The sequence below is a fragment of the Puma concolor genome, chromosome B4 (genome assembly GCF_028749965.1).
Source record: "Puma concolor isolate L17-30 chromosome B4, mPumCon1.1.hap2, whole genome shotgun sequence".
NCBI classification, from domain to species: domain Eukaryota; kingdom Metazoa; phylum Chordata; class Mammalia; order Carnivora; family Felidae; genus Puma; species Puma concolor.
In genome coordinates, this window is record NC_141673.1 from 125,960,204 (window position 1) to 125,983,811 (window position 23,608).

General features: G+C 39.1%; 1 protein-coding gene across 1 annotated transcript in view; it reads right to left on the bottom strand.

The window, feature by feature from the left end:
- Window positions 1-16,860: 16,860 nt before the first annotated feature.
- ARL5B (ARF like GTPase 5B) overlaps window positions 16,861-23,608 on the bottom strand; it is a 29,344-nt gene continuing 22,596 nt past the window's right edge. The window contains exon 6 of the mRNA XM_025930547.2: window positions 16,861-23,256. Coding sequence (XP_025786332.2) covers window positions 23,208-23,256 — 49 coding nt within the window. The 3' untranslated portion in view covers window positions 16,861-23,207. The remainder of the gene's footprint in view (window positions 23,257-23,608) is intronic.

A 23,608-nucleotide genomic window follows, 5' to 3' on the forward strand; every position in this document is an offset into this window, starting at 1 on the left:
GGCAGCTGGCTTCCCTCAGACCCAGGGAGCGAGAAAACAAGAGCAGCAATAAATGGAAACCAATCTTCTGTAACCTAATCCAGAAGTGGCATTCGTAGCTGTCTTCTATTCATTAGAAGTGAATCTCCAGGTGTAGCCCCCATTCAGGGGGAGGGGATCACACAAGGACATGAATACTAAGAGGCAGGGATCATTGGGGTTCATCTTAGAGAGTACTTACCACTGATGTTTCTTCCAGGCCACCTTATTTTTGGTCATCCTATTTCAACTGTTTTGTTTCTTATTTTCTTCCCAAGTTCAGATTGATAGGGTCACTTTAGTGCTGTAAGTCAAATAGTATTTAGAACGTTGGCTTTGGTATTCTTCTCAGGCCATGATGTTGAATATGACCTATAGAAGATGCAAATTGTGAGCAATCCATCTCTGAACATTATAGTAGATCCGAGTTGTACAGCCATCTAAAAAGAAAGAAGTATAGCCTTTCTTCAGCAATCTAGTTAGTTGTGTTTGTGTATACTTTCCTAGTGAATCCTAGGATTAACTTTCCTAGTTTCCTAGTTTCTTAGTTTCCTAACTTTCCTAGTTAATCCTAATACTTTCCTATTTAATCCCCTACAGGACCTGCTAGTTTTAAAAATTTCATCTGATACTGCTCTGCCAATTAAAGTATCTTTGGAGAAGTGAAATGGACTTACATGGATGGCTTCCCATTCGTGAGGCGTCAGGAAGTTCAATGTTTCCATATGTCCACAATGGAGGAGAACCAGAAATGTTTACAAACAACACTAATGACCCACACCCCCTTTAACCTTATCAAATACCACCGTGAGGAAACCTTTTCTTTATTTTCAAGTTGAAGGTCAAATAATCCTATTAACATATTCATATTTGGGTTTGTGATAATAACAATTTATATTCTTTCTTTCTCTTCTAATGTTTATTTTTGAGACAGAGAGAGTGCAAGCGTGAGCTGAGGAGGCGGCAGAGAGAGAGGGGGACAGAGAATCCCGAGTGGGGTCGGTGCTGACAGCAGTGAGCCTGATGCAGGGCTCAAACTCAAACGAGCCACAAGATCATGACCTGAGCTGACTGAGACCCTCAGACACTCAACCGACTGAGTCACCCAGGCACTTCATAACAATTTATATTCTTTCTTAATACCCTATGTATTCTTGGAACTGCCATCCAAACTGCTTGGACCTTCAGGGTTTGATGAAGCCTAGACATATTTGCTTTTGTCATCAGTAATCTCAAACTAAGCATCATTGGTATTTGTGCAAAGTCTGGTAAATGGGGCCTGGGTGTTTCTTCTGTGTCTCTTAATATCCAAATAAAGGAATCACTGGTTTTTATATGTTCTCTAAATTCTAAAGTATTATATGATATATAGATATTTGAGCTACATTAAACAATAGAAGACAGGACTAACTAGCCTAGAATTTCTTTTAAAATATATAAAGTTTTAACATCTAAGGATTTTGACAACAATATATATAGTTGCATATAAAGAATAAAAACAGGGGTGCCTGAGTGACTCAGTCAGTTAAGCATCCGACTTTGGCTCAGGTCATGATCTCACGGTCGGTGGGTTCGAGCCCCGTGTCCGGCCCTGTGCTGACAGCTCAGAGCCTGGAATCTGCTTTGGATTCTGTGTCTCCCTGTCTCTCTGTCCCTCCCCAGCTTGTGCACTGTCTCCCTCTGTCTCTCAAAAATGACTATATATTTAAAAATAAATAAATAAAATATAAAGACAAAATATATAGTTTTATCATAATTTTTATCACTCTTTACAATAGAGTTTTATTTTCTGGTCTCTGTGCCTAATGTAGTTTCCTCCTTGACCTAAATTCTATCAGTGGGAATATTTTAACATAAATTCAGATTTCATCATTGCCCTGTTCACAACCCTTCAATATCTCCCACAAAGCTTTTAAAAGTTGAAGTCCTTACTACGGATTTGTGTCTGGCGACATCTCTAATTTGTTATCTTACCCCTTTCCTGTTGGGGGCTCACTGGTCAAATCCCATGGGCGCTCTACTCACCAAGAGCAAACCTCATGAACTTTCCCTTCTCTCTACCTACGGGTCTTCACAAAGGTCTTCATTCACAGCTCTCCTTAAAGTTCAAAACAATAAATAAATAAAGTAAATCTAGGGGCGCCTGGGTGGCGCAGTCGGTTAAGCGTCCGACTTCAGCCAGGTCACGATCTCGTGGTCCATGAGTTCGAGCCCCGCGTCAGGCTCTGGGCTGATGGCTCAGAGCCTGGAGCCTGTTTCCGATTCTGTGTCTCCCTCTCTCTCTGCCCCTCCCCCGTTCATGCTCTGTCTCTCTCTGTCTCAAAAATAAGATAAACATTAAAAAAAAAATAAATAAAAAAAAAAAAATAAAGTAAATCTATAGAGAGATCTTCCCTGACCAACCTTTCCTTTCCCATTACCTCCTTCTGCTTTCCTTTGTACCACACATCACTGACGTTATGCTGTGTATTTATTCACGTGCTCCTCCTTGTTAAATAAAAGCTTCATGAAAGTAGGAACTGGATTTTAGTCACTCCTGCACCCAGGGCACCTGGAATAACAGCTGGCACATTCTAGGAGTCCCCTGGACTTGGAAGACCCTTCCAATAAGATAATTTTAGAGGAAACCCCAGGGGGCATCTGGCTGGCTCAGTCAGTTAAGCGTCCAACTCTTGATTTCAGCTCAGGTCACCATCTCACAGTTTGTGAGTTCAAGCTGCACTCTGTGCTGACAGCATGGAGCCTGCTTAGGATTCTCTCTCTCCCTCTCCCTCTGCCCCCCCCCCTTGCTCTCTCTCTCAAAACTAAATTTTAAAAAACCATTAACAAAAATAAAATAAAAGGAAACCCCAAGAGGGTAAGAATGTTCTTTCCCCAACACTGTAAACCCCATACCTAACAAAGTGCTGTGCTGTGTAATAGTCCTTACAGAAGAATCTGCAGTTGAAACAAATGAATAAATGTCTACATCGAAGAGAGTTAGTGCTACTGATACTCTTTTTTTAAATTTTTGAATGTTTATTTATTTTTGAGAGAGAGAGAGAGAGAGAAAGAGTGCGAGCAGGGGAGGGGCAGAGAGAGAGAGAGAGAGAGAGAGAGAAGAGGGAGGGAGACACAGAATCTGAAACAGGCTCCAGGCTCTGAGCTGTCAGCACAGAGCCTGACATAGGGCTTGAACTCCGGAATGGCGAGATCATGACCTGAACCAAAGCCAGACGCTTAACCGACTGAGCCACCCAGGCGTCCCTAATGCTACTGATGCTCTTAAAATGTGTAATAAAATACTTTTTTCTCAGTTGATAATACCTTCTAATGCATGCCAACCAAAAAAACAAAACAAAAACATGTTAACTGGAGAAAGCCTGACAAAGCTTTCTGAAAGGTCTGAAAAGACCTCTTAGTGGAACTCGTCTAATCCTGCAGTGTAAAAGCTCTGTATCGCTGAATCCCCTTGAAGAAATGACCCCTAGATCCCTCTGACATCACAGCCAGACCCCAGAGGAGAAGGCAAAGTCCTGGTGTGTGGCCCCTCTTGCCTGTTCTTCCATCAGAACAGAAGACGCTCGTCAATCACAGTGTTTTTCACTCCAAACACGGCCTTACTTCAGAATCCTCAGCAAGTCTCTCTTTGAAGTCATGACCGCCCATACTCTTGACAGCATTTATTTGTCATTGTTGCTTGTTTTTGTTAGTCTTAGGCAAGGTTAGCAGAGACTGAGAAAGCACAGATGACTACTTTTGTCTGCTACCTAAAACAAAAAATATAGAACTTGGACCTCAATACAAGCAAACCTCGAATCCAAAACGTAGTCTTCATTACTTTAGCCGTTATCAGTGGATAGAGTGATCTTCATTTTGGAGACATGAAATACAAGCTTCCTGTGGCGGGAACATGATTCATCTTAGAAGGATTCAACTTGAACTCTTGAGTACACCTCTTTAAATGTTTTACATCCAAGCTTTGAATGTGACCTGTATTCAAGTCCATTCAAATTCATAAGTATTTACTGAATGTCTGCTCTATGGAAAAGGCATTACCTGGAAGGAATTGGTTATAAACAGATGGAAGGAAGCTAATAGATCCCTGATGGCAATTGTATTCAGAAACGACATTTCATAATATCATAAACTTTTATATATAATGATTGCTTAAGGGGCTAATATAAACCCCATCTTTCATTTTTTTTAACATTTATTTATTTTTGAGAGACAGAGAGAGACAGAGGATGAGTCAGAGAGGGGCAGAGAGATGGGGGGAGACACAGAATCCAAAGCAGGCTCCAGGCTCTGAGCTGTCAACACAGAGCCCAGCTTGGGGTTCGAACCCACGAACTGTGAGACCATGATCTGAGCCAAAGTCAAACGCTTAACCAACTGAGCCACCCAGGCACCCATAAACCCCATATTTCAGATGTGACCAATCCAAAATTCCTAACAACTAAGGCAAGTCTATTCTAAAGTTTACTTTCGAAATTTCTTTGGGAAAAAATACGTTAGTAAGCAAATTTGCAACATAAGGTATATGTAACAGTATTTTTAACCTACTCTTATGTAGGGACTCCAAAATTTTCAGAAACTCCAGAAACATTTATTAAATATCAACAATAAAAGTCAATTAACAACAAGTCCATCTGTCCATTAAAGCCAGTCCAACAAGATCTACATTTTGGCAAAATAATCAGCAATTTATTCAAGATAATATAGTAGCTTGAGAACATTAAACATTTTAGATTTTTAAAAAAATTCATTGTTCAGATTTTCTACTGACACACCTTGCTTCTTCTTCCTGTGACTCTGGATTGGTCAAGTGTTATCTATAGAAAAGAAATTTTTAAACATATATTGAGTTTTTCCATTGCAAAATCACTAAGAACTTTCTGCAATAGGAAACCTTCAATTAAATGGCCAAGAGGATTCAATATGGCAAAATGAAATCCTGTTCTGCCATCTAGAGGACACATACTAACTGCCTAGAAAATATTTTAAATTTCAATGGCCCCTGAAGTTTAGAATATACAGATACTCTGTTATATATATAATATATATATATTATATGACATATGATATATATGGTGGGGGAGAATTGTGAAAGAGATTGGCTCTTTTTCTCTCTGACACTATTAGATTTCCCCACACAGAAAAAATACTTTATCTTAAAAACCACTTTTCAAAAAACTGTGGATGAGGTATGTATCAACTTGACATTTACACCTTGCCAAATTTGCTTGGCCCCATCTGGCCTCCAAGGCTTTGGCCACTTGCAAAGGCAGAACCCCACACTGGGTACATCTCCTAAGAACCCCATCTTGGAGTTGTTGGACCAGTTATTGTTGATGGTCTTTTCACGATGTTTTCCACTGAAATTTTTAGTCTCACATTTTAAGATTTTCTAAATTACCTTACCTAATACATACCCAGCATTAAGTAGTAGTATAAATTGCAAAGTGACATTTTATAGGTATGAAGTATTTGCTTTTCAGCATATATATATATACTCTCAGCAGAGTATACCATTACATAATATATACTTACAAAAATCAGGAAACAGAAGGTCATCCATATCATCAAAGAACTTCATAACCAAAGGGGACAGTAAAGATCATCTTCAATCTCTTCACTTCCGTGGAAGAAACTGAGGTCAACAAAGAGTCCATGATGCTCTGTTCAACGTCACACACTGGTTACTGGAGTTTTCACTACAACCCACGTTGCCCAATCTAAGTCCGGTTTTTTTCACTTCACTTATGCATTAATTCAACAAGTATTTAATACATGCCTACTATGGGCTAAGCATTGTGATAGGCACCGACGGGGAAATGACACATGAGGGAGACATCGTCCCTGCTGTCTAAGAACGAATAGTCTGCTGGGGATGAAACATTACATTTATATAAAATTATAAAAATGTAGGGGACTAAGAAAGGCCTGGAGATGGGAGGCAGTATGATGCTGTTGCGGAACTAAAAGATGAGCGGGACATGTACGGATGAGAGTGCAGAGGCTGCCTGGGGTCTAATCACCTGGAGACAGACGACAGACAATGAGCAAGCAATGAAGAGTTTCAAGAAGAGAGAATTAATCAGATTTGTGCTTTCGAAGGATTGCTGTGGATTCGGTGAGTGACAGAGAGAAAGGAGGCAAGAATGGACTGAGTACGAGACCAATTAAGAGGCCACATGTGACAGCAGTGCCATGGCGATAGACAAGTCCCACGGGATAGGGGTCCATGTCAGCAGTGTCTCTTGGAGTTGGGCAGTACACTGCCTGCACTTCCATAGTTAGCCGTCCTGGAGGAGGAAAGACCGGTGGTGCTAGAGACTGAATGTTTGTGTCCTTCCCCCACCCCCACCCCCACCCCCGCTCACCAAATTCATATGTGATGGTATAAGCAGGTGGGGTCTTTGGGAGATGAGTAGGTCATGAAGGCGGAGCCTTCAGGAATGGGATTTGTTGTGCTTTCTTTTCTAATGCTTATTTATTTATCTGAGGGAGAGAGGGCTCGGGTGCATGAGTGGAGGAGTGGCCGCAAAGAGAGAGAGGGAGAGAGAGAATCCCAAGCAGGCTCCACACTGTCGGCACAGAACCTGACATGGGGCTCGTCTCACGAACCACGAGATCATGACCTGAGCCAAAATCAAGAGTTGGATGCTTAACTGACGGAGCCACCCGGGCGCCCCAGGAATGGGATTTGCAGTTTGTGCCCGTTTGGAAGCCCAGAGAGCTCCTGCACTGCTCCCACGGTGTGAGGACGCAGTGAGAACACGCCGTCCGGGAACTAGGGACAACCACAACAAATCTGCCCAAGAGAACAGAAAAGGGCTGCTTTCGGCAGTGGGTAGATCCTGCATTCTATCATGCCTGCTCGCTAGGAATACACAAGGCTTTTGCCCACTCTCAGGGGGTCTGTCACTCCACTTGTTGGGTAAGGTCTGCGTCTCATTCACTCTCACCACTAGCCTGGGGATACACAATCACCTCAAAGCCTAGACGTCGTACTTTTCCAGACTCTCACACTAGGGTCTGCCAGCCTAACTCTCTCTCCTGTAGTGACCCCAGCAAGCTTGGACTGTGCTGCCTGATGTTCATGCTTTCAACGTGGATTCCCAATTAACGTTACTACCGAGCAACCCTTCTTTTCCCTTTCCAGGAACCCCCCCCCACCCCATCCCTGATAAGATGAGCTCCACCCCTTTCCCTTCTATCCACTCTCTCAGCCTTTCCTGCAGAAATAATAACAGTCATGCTTCGTCAAAGGAAGAGGTCATTCGTCAATATCTGAAACATATTTCTTCCAAAGCAAGGAAGAGTCTGACTTGCAAGCCGGTGGTTCTCTAACATGCCTTAGAGTCACCTACAGAGCTTAGTGACACAGATTACTGGGCCCTGACCTCCAGAGTTTCTACTTTGACGGGTCTGTGTTTCTAACAAGTTCCTAGGTGATGCCAATACTAGGCACTGGGAACCACTGTGATAAGGGTTAGCCTCTATGAACAAAGCATAAGGTTATCTTATATACTGTCTGGATGGAATCCAGAGATTGGGACAATTTTAGGCTCTTTATCAAATTCCCCCAAAGTGGAAGCATGGTCACTGATTGTTATTGATTGGCTGATTTTGCAAAGCATTGAACCATCCCTGACGACTGTCAGAGGCGTATATGCTGATGTGAGGCTGTCATTGATGGACTGGGACTGGTTTTACTTTTGTGCTTACCTGTGGGATTATAGCAAAAGGACAGTCTCTTTTACCTGAATCTGGAGTATAAAACCTTTTTATTCTCACCTTTATAGGCACATAGTTAGATTGCTCTTCCCCTTTTAAAAGCAGGGGTATTCAGTTTCTCTCACAAGAAAGTTCATCAACATCTGTCTCTTAGTGGAAGATATCACCAAGGGAGAGTCACTGAAAATGCGGGGGCCTCTCTGCCAATGTGGGGGAGGCGGGTTTACTGGTGTCATTGGAAGTCATCGGCATTAACATCCATTGCTGCTGAGGATTTCAGTACAGTAAAATTTCATTCAGGAACACTGATCAGTGCTGAATTTTGATTCTCTTTGTTTTTCCTTATTAGCTCAGATCTGAGCAATCTCTATGGACAGGATCCAGGGAATAATAGAGACAGGGGTAGTGGTGGCTCCATCAGTTAAGCGTCTGACTTGGACTCAGGTCATGATCTCATGGCGTGTGAGTTCGAGCCCCATGTGGGGCCCTGCGCTGACAGTGTGGAGCCCACTTCGGATTCTCTGTTTCCTCCTCGCTCTGCCCCTCCTCCATTCATGCTCGCTCGCACGCTCTCTCTCTAAAAAATAGATAGATAAATAAATAATGTCAAAACTTTTTCCCTGACAGATTTCTCCCTATCACAATAATGTGTGTACCCATCTCTGAGGAGCTCTGTGGGCTCTTTCAGGGAGAATCAGTCACAGCCCTAGGCCCTCACTCTGAAGGCGGAAGATGGTCTCCACAATGTTCGACGGGAGTGGAAGCCATAAACACATGAAGGTGGCCGTTTCCAGGGAGGAGCACTGTGCAGTCTGAGAAGACGCTGACAAGTAGTGAGTACATATGTTCACTTTCTTTGTTAAGTTGTACCATTGTTTTATGCACTTTATGTACGTTACAAATTCACAAAAACGAGGAAATCATAATGCTGATGAGGAAGGAACAGAAAAGAACAGGTTTCAGAGAAGCGCCACTGGGCTTGTTTGCTTTTAGTTCTGTTTTGTTTTTAAGCAGAGGAATTTAGAGTTCTTGTTTAGCTCAGTCAGGCATATAGTTCGGACTCTGCGCAGAATGAGAATCCTTCTCCCAGCCCTGTCTGCCTCTTCTGAGCACAGGGTCTCTGTTCAGAATCCAAACCGTCTTTGTTAGCCAGGGGACTTCCATTATGCCTGTATATCCCCTGTGCCTCCTTACTGGGCAAAGTGTACTTATAGGGAGTTTTTCATTTCCCTTTCATTCTATTAACAGGAGAAAATGAAAACAGTGCTAAGCTTCTAGAACTTTCTCCATGATAGTTAGCAGCTGTAGAATGACAGATACCTGTTTTGAATCCTGGCTCTACCACTAAGTAACCTTGTGACTTTGGACAGGCCACTTTACCCCTCAGAATCTACTTCCTTTTGCCTTCATTAAGGTTGTTGTAGCAAAATGAATTAAAATAATAGAGTGGCTAGCAAAGGGCCTGGAATGTGGAATGCTCAAAATGGTAGATGTGACTTTAACTCATGACAGTTTTCTGATCCTCTCAAACACATTCTTTTTTTTTTTTTTTAAGTTTATTTATTTAAGTTTGTTTGTTTGTTTCTTTATTTATTTATGAAGGGGCACCTGGGTGGCTAAGTCGGTTAAGTATCCAGCTCTCGGTTTCGGCTCAGGTCACGATCTCACAGTTTCGGGAGTTTGAACCCCATGTTAGGCTCCACGCTGACAGTGCAGAGCCTACTTGAGATTCTCTCTTTCTCTCTCTGCCCTTCTCCCACTCACACTGTCTCTGTCTCTCTCAAAATAAATAAATAAATGCAACAAAAATTTTAATGTTTTAAATAAAAGTTTTATTTAAATGTTTAATGTTTTAAATAAAAGTTTTATTTAAAGTTTTAAATAAAAACAAAAATTTTTATTTAAAAAAAATAAAAATAGAACATTAAAATAATTCCGAACAGGATCAGGCAATAAATAGATTAGGCAATTCCTATCAAGTATAAAGTTTCCTGAGTTCCAGTTACATACAATGTCATCTACCAAAAAAATAAGGTAATTAATTAGAAAGAAATGACAGAATAACCAACCCATTTGGAAGACAGATTATCATTATAGAATTCACCTTGTATTTGTTTCTGTGCCAGAAGAATCCTCTTGGATAACTACAGAGCTAAGTCTCAAAATCCCCTCAAAAATCTCAACCTACTAAGGTGAGAAGTCAACTTTGCTTATGACTACATAATTGTTTTCTCAGTGGGAAGAGTCCTTTTTAAACAAAGGGTCTTTTATTTTATTTTTTTAACGTTTATTTATTTTTGAGACAGAGAGAGAGAGCATGAACGGGGGAGGGTCAGAGAGAGAGGGAGACACAGAATCCGAGGCAGGCTCCAGGCTCTGAGCTGTCATTACAGAGCCTGACGTGGGGCTCGAACTCACGGACTGTGAGATCATGACCTGGGCCGAAGTCAGACGCTTAACCGACTGAGCCATCCAGGTGCCCCTAAACAAAGGCTCTTTTAAACCAAGAATCAATATATGGAGGTTACTAAGTCAAACCCACAGAGGCACCTGAGTGGCTAAATTGGCTGAGCGTCCGACTTTGGCTCAGGTCATAATCTTGCCATCTGTGAGTTCGAGCCCCACGTCTAGCTCTGTGCTGACAGCTTGGATCCTGGAACCTGCTTCAGATTCTGTGTCTCCCTCCCTCTGCCTCTCCCCTGCTCACACTCTGTCTCTCTCTTTCAAAAATAAATAAACATAAAAAAAATGAGTCAAACCCACAGTATGATGCTTTTGTGTGATGTTTAAGAATAACTTATGCGCAGTTAGTATATAGAATATGTGTAATATTTAATATTTGTCACATTAAAGAATCTAACACACTAACTTATGATTCATTGTAACTTAAAATACATGAATGATTTTAGATTTGTTGGTTTTAAGTTAAAAAGTAATAAGAGGGTGGGAATGCAAGCTTGTGCAGCCACTCTGGAAAACAATATGGAGGTTCCTCAAAAAATTAAAAATAGAACTACCCTACGACCCAGCAATTGCACTACTAGGCATTTATCCAAGGGATACAGGTGTGCTGTTTCAAAGGGACACACACACACCCATGTTTATAGCAGCACTATGGACAATGACCAAAGTATGGAAAGAGCCCAAATGTCCATCAATGGATGAATGGATAAAGAAGCTGTGGTATATAGATACAATGGAGTATTACTTGGCAATCAAAAAGAATGAAATCTTGCCATTTGCAACTACGTGGATGGAACTGGAGGGTATTATGCTAACTGAAATTAGAGAAAGATAAATATCATACGACTTCACTCATATGTGGAATGTAAGATACAAAACAGATGAACATAAGGCAAGGGAAGCAAAAATAATATAAAAACAGTGAGGGGGACAAAACATAAAGGACTTAAATATGGAGAACAAACAAAGGGTTGCTGGAGGGGTTATGGGAAAGGGGATGGTCTAAAGGGGTAAGGGGCATTAAGGAATCTGCTCCTGAAATCATTGTTGCACTATATGCTAGCTAACTTGGATGTAAATTAAATAATAAGTAAATTAAAAAAAAAGTTGTAAGAGGGGTGCCTGGGTGGCTCAATTAGTTAAGTGTCCAACTTCGGCTCAGGTCATGATCTCACAGTCTGTGGGTTTGAACCTTGCATCAGGCTCTGTGCTGACAGCTCAGAGCCTGGAGCTTGCTTCAGATTCTGTGTTTCCCTCTCTCTCGGCCCCTCCCCTCCTTGTGCTCTGTTTCTCTCTCTCTCAAAAATAAACATTAAAAAAAAAATTAAGTTGTAAGAAAATTTGCTAAGGGTGGATATTTAAGAGAGCTGGGATTTATTATTTAATACACTTGTTGGATTTACTAGAATTATCCATGTACATGGGAAGGTTTAGACAGATTTGAAGTATAGTTAACTATCTACCTATAATCAACCCTGGTGAAAAGTGTATTCGAAAGTTGCTAAGAGAGTAAATCCTAAAAGTTCTTATCATAAGGAAAAAAAACTTGTTTTCCCTTTTTTTCTTTTGTATCTGTATGAAGTGACAGATGTTAACTAAACCTATCGTGGTGATCATTACACAATGTAAGTCAAGTCACTATGTTGTACGCCTTAAACTTATGTCAACTATGTCTAATAAAATTGAAACAAAAAAAGTTGGACTTAAACCTGTAAGGAAAAATTAGATTTAAAAATTTATAAAAAGCTCAAATTAATTTAATACCTAGTTTTTCTCTGTCTGGAATAGCCACAGAAACCACAAATTGTTTTTCCTAATAAAATCTCTGCTAGATTTTCTCTAGTTCACTGATCTTTAATAGTTTAGGAAAACACATATGGTCTTGTAATAATTTCCTACTGCTGCTGTAACAAATTACCATGGATTTAGTGGCTTGCAAGAACATGTATTCCAGAACTATGGTCTCAAACCCAGTTGCCAGTAGGGCTGCATTCTTTGTAGGCTTGGGGGGACAATCTTTTCCCCTGCCTTTCCCAACCTCCCAAGCTAAAGGGTCCTGAGCCAAAACAATCTCTCATGCCAGCACATGGCCACTTTCTGAACCAACTGTAATCTGGGGCAAATCCTGGGTAGCTACCAAGCCACTGCCCAGAGGGCCCTCTAGTTTGGTTCCCCCGTAGCTATTGGTTGCAGGAGATTATCCGCCTAATTACTCTGGTTTAAACCATCCTGGGCTTTGAAATAGCAAACCAGAGAGGCTGTTCAACACTAGTTCAATATTTACACTGGATTTCACACTTTTTCACCAGAAAAGTGCGGTCTCTTGATTGTCTGATTCCCTTCCCTGCAGTCCACTTTGTATTCCATGCGTTGATAGGGTTTTCATAAAATGAATAAAATTATTTCCTGCTTTGAAAATTTTATCCAAGACTCGGAAAGAAGGCAGAAAGATTACTATGCCCTTTCAAAATCATCCTAGGGCATCATCCTCCAAGTCTGCTGAAGGACCCTCACGCTATAAAGTTAGGCAGAAACAGGTAGAAACGAGTAAGTTTGTAAGTTCTTCTAATGTTTATTTTTAAGAGACAGAGAGACAGAGCACGAGCAAGGGAGGGGAGAGAGAGGGAGACACAGAATCCGAAGCAGGCTCCAGGCTCTAAGCCGTCAGCACAGAGCCTGATGCAGGGCTTGAACTCACAGACCGTGAGATCATGATCTGAGCCGAAGCCAGGTGCTTAACTGACTGAGCCACTCAAGCGCCCCTGTAAGTTTTTCTGAAGTGTACTTCTTTGAATCAGATTTGTAGCCTGCTGTTACCCTAACTACTGACTTAAACAAAATTTTTGACAGATGCTCACTATATAGTTACAGAAGAGTTTTATACTTCTAAAAATTATACCCTGACATCAGACTTTTCTGTTTAGAAAACAAAGAAAAAATTCCACTCCCATGAAGCATGTTCTAAGCAAGCTTGGGCTAGTGATGACAAAGCTACATGGATATTAAGAAAACTACACACAAATTATATGTGGAGGCTACAGAGGATTGTTAAGTCAATTTAACCGTGTGATTAGCCAGAACTCCCCTATCGATGTCCCGGTATTTGGCCATCTATAAATAGGAATGGCATGAGAAAGGCATTGCTAAGAGGATGAAAAGGCAAGCCACAGACTGGGAGACAAGTGTAAACAACGTATCTAATAAATGGCTTATATGCAAACTATGCAACTCTTGAACCTCAAATCATAAGCAAATCCAATTACAAAGGAAGAAAAGATTTGAACAAAACGCTTCACCAAGATAGAAGGATGGCAAACAAGCACATGAAAAGATGGTCCTCATCAGTCATTAGAGAAATGCAAATTAAACTTACAATAAGACCCTTATGTCTAAAATCAGTGACCAGGACAATGGCTGGCAAGAATGTGAACCAACTGTGCCTCTCACACACTAACAGTGGGAATGTAACCAAAGGGACAATCACTTGGAAAAAGTGTCCCAGTTTCCTAAAAAGTGCAACACACACTTACCATAGGACCCTGCCATTCCATTCTTAGTTTGTGTGGTTTACCCAAGGGAAATGAAAGCAAATGTTTACACAGAGACTTACATAGGAATGTTCTATGGGTCTAGCAGCTTCACTTGTAATAGCTAAAAGCTAGAAACAATACAAATGTCCACTAACAGGGAGTGGACACATTGTGGCACATCTATACAATGGAATACTTCTCAGCAGAAAAAGGAATGCGCCGTTGATCTATGCAATGAAATGAGTGAATCTCAAAATAATTGTGCTGAGTGATGTTATAAAATTCTATGAAAGCAAAATATAGCAACAGAAAACTTGGACGTTGGGATCTGAGCAGAAGGGGGGAATTACAAAGGACACTAGGAAAATTGGAGGAATAATCAAGAGAATTCATTTTGATGGTGTCATGAGTGTATACGCATGAGTTTTTCAAATCGTGCACTCTCAACATGTCTAATTTATGTGTTAATTATACCTGCATAAAGCTGTTAAAAAATAGGCACAATAAAACCTTATGGAGGTTGAGTGTTTCTCGTAAGAAATTGGAAGGTTTGGCTAATGAAGTCCTATAGTGTAGGAGAACTCTTAAAACTGAGGCTTTCCTAACACTCTATACAAAATTGTAACTTTGTGTGTGATGTGGAGAACAAAGGTATGAAAAGAATTAAATTTCCTTTGCAGCCCATTGACAAGTACTTAGGACAGGCAGGGTGACCTTCCTCTAGGAACTCAGCAGTTTCAATGTGAATACTTTGCTAAAGGCAAAAGGCAACCTTAGCTTGACATTAGCCTGATATATATATATATATATATATATATATATATATATATATATATATATATATATATATATACATATTTTTTTTTTCATTCCTTTGGAAACTTCCTTTATCTCTCTCTACCTGCCCCCCAAGCTATATGTTAGTAATCATCCTCCAAACTTATGGCCCACTGACATATAACAAAAGGGTCTCGTGACTAAGGGTTTACTAGACAGTAATAAGTGACCTTATCCTAACAGCTAGCCTCTCAAGGTCCTGAAAACCTTGTTTCCAAATTCCTTAGAGGCTTATGCTATCCCTAACCCCCTTCCAACTTGAAAGTACGTAATCAGTCACTTCTCACAAACCCAGTGCAGCTGTTTCCACCCATGGGTCCTGTCCCTGTGCTTTAATAAAACCACCATTTTTGCACCAAAGACGCCTCGAGAAGTCTTGACTGTTCATTCCCGGATCCCAACGTTTCACATGAGTATGTAGGTGTAACTTTTCAGTGTAGGTATCTTTCATCACATTCTCAAAGAGGACTATGAAAAAAAGGAGGCTGTTAAGCCACTACCCTTCAGGAACCTAATTAATGAATATAATGAAGACGTATGGTCCTACCAATATTAGATTACATCTCAATTTTTTTTTTTTTATAAGAACACAATTTAAAGAACATACAATGTGTGGAAGATTCCAATTACACCGCACAGTGGAGTACACATTCCAATGTGTTTTTGTTTTTGCAACATCACCAAGCAATTCTCCGATTCTTAGCAGACGTTGATTGGGTGTCTTACAACGTAGCTCAATTCTGATACTATCCACTTGGAGATAGGGTCAGATCCCATAGACTAAAGCCTCACTCTCACAAAACTGTACTTTCCCCTCCCTCCCCACTTCAGATGCCAAGTCCAGATTGTCATTTGTGTCTCTGGCTATAGAGGGGAGGTTCCCGAAATCCCTTTCTTGGGTTTGATTAATTTGCTAGAGTGGCTCACAGAACTCAACAGTTACTTATATTTACCAGTTTACTATAAACGATACAGAAGAGCCAGATGAAGAGGTATATATGGCAAGGTCTGAGAGTCCCCATATAACGGGTGTACCACCATCCGGGCATGTGGATGTGTTCACTAACCAGGAAGCTTATCAATCTTGTTCAAGTTTTCCCAGTTTCATCAGCAGCATCCGCTTCCCTTCCCAGAGGCTGATGGGTAGACAAGTTCCAACCTTCTATTCATTTGGTCTTCCTCTGGACCAGCTACACTCAGCCTATCTAGGGGTCCACGGTGAGTCACTAACATAATAAATAATAATAATAATAATAATAATAATAATAAACATCATCATAATAATGAGTCATTAACATAAGCTCAAAGGAGCCTTCTTCTGAATGACAAAAGACACTCTAACCACTCAGGAAATTCCAAGGAGCTGAGTTTTGTCTCCGGACCACGGTACAAAGACCAAATAGATTTCCTCTTATACCCTTACACACCCACTTGGACTGCCTTAAAACAGCTCAGGGATTCCCCGTCTCTGTTAAGTGTTACCTTCCCCCAAGCCACGGTTGTTCAGACCAGGAGAAACTGACCCAATGCAGGGAAGTGAACCATCCGAAACCCACTAAAAGCATAAACTTGAACAAAAATACAAATGGCTGCATTAAGGCTTCAGCTAGGCTCGATTTTTCAACTAAGTGACCTTTTCCCCCTCCTCCACCCACCACCCCTTCCTTTCTTAGCCTCTTGTTTGAGGAACCCGTATCACCCTGCACACCTGACCTACAAGCCTGGCAGCCAAGTTCCGGACTCCTGCTGAAACCGGCTAGATCCTGTATTTCTCTGTGAAATTCCTCAGCACCTGGGCTGGCAGTTTTGGAAGGTCTTAGCCTGCTGCAGCCTCCTTCGCCCAGAAAGCAATAAAGCTATGGCTCCTCTTTATCCCAAACCCTGTCTTCACGTTATATTTTGACTCAGAAGCATGGAGGGCGGCTTCTGACAACGTAACTAAGAACCTAACGACCATCTGACTTCTCCCTTGTACAAAGATTGAGCTACAGGAGCAATTTGATTCGGGCATTTTCTGCCACGTGGACTGCCTAGGAGACAAGTGAAAAAGAAGAGATGCAGAAGATAAAGGACTCTGGTTTCTCTTCAGGGTCCCTGGGTCTCTGGTCCTAACCTATTCAAAAACCCAGTTGTGTCCTTGACCTTGGGTTCCGTGAGCACCCACAACCTGACCTCTCACCCTTATAACAAATTCCTTGCTTCATTATCTTAGGTGGGTTTCTATCTCTCGCAACAAAAAGATTGTTCAAACAGATTTTCATCTTTAAAGGAAACCACCGGGTTCGTGACATATTGGAAAAGTAATTATTTATTATGACAAAAATAAAACTGTTGACTGAAAACAAATGAACGTTACACTGTATTGCACCATGATTGCAAATGAGCCAAAAACCTGTCTGAAAGATGAACATTCCAGAGCAAACAGCATCCTTTTTACTGGGTGAGTAGGCATGCAAGCAACTCAGTATAATTGCAGAAATAAAAAAATCATGAGTACCAAGCAACCTAAACTGAACATATACAAAGAAGCATTTTACAACAGTAATGAAGCTATTAAAAAAGTTAAAACATGTCTTTAAACAGCCCCACCATTAGTAGAACATGCTTTGAACCATTTGCAAGAAGTGATGGTGTGAATGCATTAAGTAATTGGTTTGCTCTTTGAATTTTATTGATGCTATACATTAGACCAACAGCACACACTTCAGTTGCTTGGTTGGGATTAAGAAGCACGGTTTGTGGCGTGAAAGACATTCTTTTTTTTGCCCTCTATGCAATAGGGTGGGACCCACAGAGAGATCCAATTCAGACTTTTGTCAACAGTACCACCACCTGTTGGACCAAGCTGATTAGCTCTGATATTGTTACAGCTTTTGTAGAAAGCCTGAAGCTTGATGGGTAACAGTTTGTACTGAAACCTTAAGAAGGGAACATAAATATACTTTAAAGTAGTTTCATTTTCTGAGGCAAAAAGTGTATTAGACAGGGCCTGCTGTTTCCTCTTTAATGCTCTAAAGCACCAATTTATGTTAAGATGGCAATGTGTGATTATAATCATTATATTCTGAGTAGGAGAAATACAGGAACAAGGTTGTAATTGCTTTTGGTTTTTTTTTTTTAACCATGCTCTGTGCAATAAATAGGGTAAAATTTAAAACTATTACATAATTGGAAAAAAATCATAACCATCATTTTATTTCACACTTTTAATGAAATAGCAGCTACACTTTTCTTTTTAAATCAAAACTTTCATAGCTAGACTGAACAGTTTACTCCAAGAGAATAAAGTAAGAGGATTGTTGACTCCCTGAACTTCCTGAGGGAAAATATAAGCGGATTAAAATGACAATAGCCTCAAGTGAATAGGGCCAAAATACGCAAATAAATGATAGTCATTTGATATCTCCCCAACACCGGTGGAAATATAGTCACAGTATATAATCGATCAAATTTTAGGGTTTTCCTTGCCCTTGATTTTAATGAAACCAAGTACTGGCTGAGCCCTGGCCTGTGAGCTTTAATGAATCTGCAAAACCGTGTTAACCCTGCTGGCGGCAAATAAGAATAAAACAAAACAAAACCTCCAAGGAATGCTACCCTTCATTGTGAACTTTGCATATTTCAAACACAGTTTGGGTGAAGGGGGTATTGATGGGTGAGGCATCCCACAAGCTTGAGCAAAGCACCTTATGGATTGAAAAATGAGGTAATTTTTTAATTAAAATATTACAAAGTTTGTGCAGGAGAACATTTCCATTCTTCTAGAACTTTGTTATCTATTTCAAAAGATAGGCACAGCACAGTGTTTTTATTTCTCCATTTCTAGGATACCGTGCAGATTATCATTTAAGGAAAAATAAAAAAGATGTGACTTGAAAACACGAACAAATTCTAAAAAATCTCATTAGTCTTTGGTCCTATGGCCACTTTAAAAGTAAGAGATCTAGTTCGAGAGTAAAAGACTGTACTTTCTTTCTACTAATTTTAAGTGCCTTAATGAGGGAAATTCACTGTTTTCATTCACATTTTCTATTACTTAATATCCTTTTGAAGACTTTTCTATCTCATGTTAATCTTTCCTACCAACTGTTTTGACCTTCATTTCTAAGTATGACTCGATACCTCCAAATTAACTTTTCCCATTTTACCAAATCATCTGCATGATTTGGTATCTGATTTTGGATCTCTTGAACACAGTACTTCTACTTTAAAATGGAGAAGTTGAAAAAAAATTTTTTTTGACCTTCTCAATTTTGGCCACCTGGCACTCCTAAAAAAAGTATTTTGGGAAGCTGACTTGGATTTACAGTCTTCACAGTAATACTAAATAAATAAGGATGAGACAGACATTACTGAAGGAACTAACCTTGAATATAAACTACTCTCAGATTTATACAGATGTCTGTAAAATATTGACGGCCTGACTGCACTATCCTTTCAATACTGGAAAGTCAAACAGAATTGGAGTTTGGGGTGGCATCGAAAGCCAATAAACTCTGAATAAACTAACCACTTCTAATTAGTAAAAGCCAGGAAAGCCAGGTATTCTCCAGAAGAGAGTATTTTAAACACACACTGGTGTTTTATCGGCAGCTTAAAATCATTTCCTTGGCAATATGGCCTATTTTCTCTTCTGCACTGTCATTAGCTTAGTGAAGCTGAGTGGCAGTGACTAGTTGCTACTTTGTTTTATTTGATTGTATTCATAAACTAAACAAAATGATAATGAGGTGGGAATCCAACCATAGATAGAAGTGAATTTAATTTCATATTTCAGGTCCTTTCCTAGTTTTTTTTTTTTTTTTTTTTTTTGGTTTTTCAACTTTAATATAGTGTTTAAGGATTCAGGACTTTAAAACCAAAAGATAAGGTGGAGTTTTTTTAGTGGCTTAAGTTCCTCAGTGTGGGGGGGAAAAATAGAAGACCATGAACAGTAACTGTCTAAAGTCACGAGACACACAAGGGCCAAATTCAGATTCAAAACCACTTCGTTAGACAGCCAACACAATATTCTACTAGAGCCAACTCATCAGACGGAATCTCAAAGTGACTTTATGCCAGCAAAATATAAAAGATCCTTTAGAATTGCACTGCATATGAAATATTTTGGATCCAAGGCCATAGATGAAAAGTTAGACTCATGAAGTTGCTCTTCAAAGATATATGTCAAAGGAACTTGCCCATCTACAGGCATAATACCAGTACATTTTTCTACTGATATAGTTTTATGTTACGTAGTTAAGAATTAAGAGTGCTAGTCACAAATAATTCCATTTAGAATTTGCTCTAGGATACTACACCAAAAAGATTTTTAAAAATATAAAGATTTATTGTTTTCTTTAAAGTTCTTTGCTTTGTTGACTTTCCATAACTCTTCAGAGAATATTGTTTACAGCACTGCCTGTATCACTCACTGTTTCCATAGGAAAATAATTTCTCTTATGCTCCAGAAAATAAAAGTTACTTTGTGCTTAATCAGAATGACTATGGCTATAGGGGTAGTGCCCATTTAAAAATTATTTTTAACAACAAAGCTTGGATTTATTATCTTTCCTCTAATGAATATAGAATAAAATTTTACCTTTAAGCATACTAACACAGAATGTAAAAGCAGAAATTATGTATTTAATCATTAGTTTTCCAATAGCTAATATGTCATTTCAGATCTGAAAGAATTAAATTACACTAACAATACATATTATGTAGTATATTCCCATATAAAAGGGCCGGTTAATTCTAAGAGTTCCCAAATGGGCTGCAATGAAAGCCATGTGTTTAAATAAGAATGTGACATGTTCAAAATGAAGAGAAATCCATATTTGGGTAGCAGTTACATTTTAGTTCTAATAAAATACTGAAAAGATCTGTTAAACTTCTGTTTCTTTATCCTCAAAATAAAAACAGAATATAGAATATTCTCCTGAAAGTAATGTGGGTGGGTCCTTTGCTTTCCACTACTTACTAGAAACTTTGCTAGGCAACTGAAGGGGTGGCAGGGAGAGTGAATCTCGAGTTTATGTCATTGTCAAATTAATTAGCTGCTAATCTGCATTCTAAAGAACAGGTAGAGTACAAAACTGAGAACTCATCTCAAAGTGTGAATAAAGGCACGAATCACAAATTTACATTTTTCATCAGACAGTATCTTACAGTTGATTTACAAAGAATGTCAGAATCAATGCTTTAGCATTAGATAAGTTATTGGGTCAAAACATTCTCTTGGAGTAAAGGATAATCAGTTTTCATATTACTGTAACAGGAAATATCTAACGAGAACCTATAAAACACTTTTAAAAAGTCTTACATGAATTTCCTATTTGAACTTTTCCCAGTCATTGCCACAGAAACTAGTGGGATGTTGATTTCATTTTCAACACAGCTAACATAACCATTTCTGATCCAAAACTAACAAAATGCTTCTTTAAAAAATTTAGAAAAGAAAATAAACTGTGTTTTAAAAAATTAAATAGCAAACTTGAATCTATACTAGATGTTTGACAAAATACAATCAACTATTAAAAACACTTTCAATATAATGCTGATGTGGTAATACAAACAAAACAAAACAAAACCACCAAAACCGTGTAATTTGATAGAAGAAAATTGAGCCAGCCAATCCTATTAGAGATAAGAAGATAAATTTCACAAGGAGAATGGATACAGGACTATTAAATGTGTTTTCTCAGGATGGAGTTAAGAGAATTATCCTCAGAATTTATGGCTAAACTCTAGAACCAAGATAGATATTCTGGCAAAGTGTGCTTCAGGTAAATTGTATCTTTGTATTCCTCCTGCCCCCAAACATATACTGCAAAGCATCCGTATTGATTTAGGTTTGCTTTCCTCTCATGTTCTAGGATTATGGATTTTATTAAAATCAACATTTATCCTCTACCCAGTATAGAGTCACTAAGAAAAAGGTTCAAAACAAGGTTAATAAACCACTAGTTCCCAAAGTCCAGAAAGCTTTCCTCTGGCCATTTTTCAGTTCTAGGGTGTGCTACCACTAAATAGAAAATGTTACCACATTCAACTAAATTAGACTAAATATAAGAGATCAAGTATACCTGAAAACAGAGCAAAATTAAAACCAATTTACAATAAAAAATATTAAAATTAAAATACCATTTTTGAATAGGTATTTAGATATTCGTATCAACACTGAATCCTATTTTTGACCCACATGAAAAAAAATACTGCAAAAATGAAGTATTATTCTCTAGGGATGCATTTTATCCCTTTCACTATCGCAAAATCCCACACTTGAAATAGGGGATCAAAATTAGAATACTTGTCCTCCCTCTTAAGTATGCCCTAGATTACTGTTCATATTAGACCACTGCCTTGGAAAGCTTTTTAATGATATGCAATGAACTTTTGATAGATTAGGACTCTTTTCCTTCCTACTTTTTAACTTATGTTAGTGTTGACATTGGGTCTCATGGCACACTCTGAAAGCGAGGATTAGATTCAGCAGTTTCCTGTAATTCACCAAAGGTTTAGAACACGAGGGGTAACTAACAAGAGAGGTGGCAAGTATTTCAAGCCTATCACACTATAACCTCAGATGGACTTAGGGAAAGCCGTATGGCTTTCTAAGTAATACAATGCTGGTGGTAGAAACACTGTTCAAAATCCACACGCAATTTCAAATTTTAAGAAAGGGAATGTTTATACTACTGCTCTGGCTACTGCCCCAAGCAGATGCACTCTCCCTTGCAGATGGAATAGTTGAAGTTTCTGCTGATAATACACTTGTTTATCACTGATAGTAAGATATATATTCCAAGTGTCTTGTTTTGATATCAGTGCTGGTATGCTTTAGTAACTTCCGATAATTAATGTACGTGTTGAATAATGCGTGACATTTTTGAAATATCAGATCCCTCTAAAATATTAACCATCAAAGTTGGGCTTTCAAGTATTTTTCCTTGATTAGATTTTAGCCAAAAACTAATCTCGTGTTGGAGGCAGAAAAGTAAATTTAATTCTTTTAGATAAATAGCCTACTTAATTTCCATGCTAATAGTAGCTTAAAATTATTCCATGACTTGTAATAATTGGGTGAAATTAACTTCTGTGAAGGCAGTTCTCATGATGGTTAATTTTCCTTACAGATATATCTTCGAGGCTGATTCCTTTCTCTATAATAAGTTCTGTCCAAAAGAGAAGTGGTTTAAAGAGGGAGCAAATATTTAGTGCTGGTTAATTTTGCAAGCAGTGCCTGATGATTTCCACTACTACTTTGTGAAACCAGGAATTGTCTGGTAGGGAAAGGAGGTGGTCAAGAAATGAAAGAAATTGGTCATTAAAGTTATTACAATACTTCAGAAAACATTAAACATATGACAAACATTTCTTACAAGGCAGTTATTGAATAATCAGAATCAGCAGTCAGAAGAATTATGTTGCCGAAAACACCGTTATACATTATGTTCATCCAACTGAAGATTAGTGCATTAAAAAAAAGTTAAGAAAAAATCTTTTATGTTCCAGTTCAGCTGCACTTGATTCAAGTGTTGCTCATAGAGGTTTGTGTTGTTATAAATTAAACATGCTGCTGCCTTAGCAGCCAAAGGTACTAGGAAAATGTTCATGTCACAGAATAAATAGAGCAGTCTCTTTTCAGGCAAAAAGTTATCTCACACCAATCCGGGAGGTCATCCACTCTAGACCTTGGCATAACCTGAAACAAAGGAGAGAAGTATTTTCAAAATGAAAATATTTCAACTTTCTAATTGAAAGCACACTTATTATTTTTAAGTCTTCCCGACTGTTGGTACTACGATCATTATTTATACAGGTAAGTGACAAGATGGAGGTAACACCGTACGAAGCGGAATCTTTAAGTGGAAGATTCACTTAGAAAAAATGATGTTAATCAGTTGAGTAACTGGGAAATTGCTTCAATCTCATCTTGAAGATAACAGCTCTGGCAGTTTTGCCATCAAGATTGCAAATACTCCTCACCCCCCTGTAAGATTAAAACTGAAACCACTATAGAAAGGCAATAGGAACTCTGCCCTACCCTCCTAAAT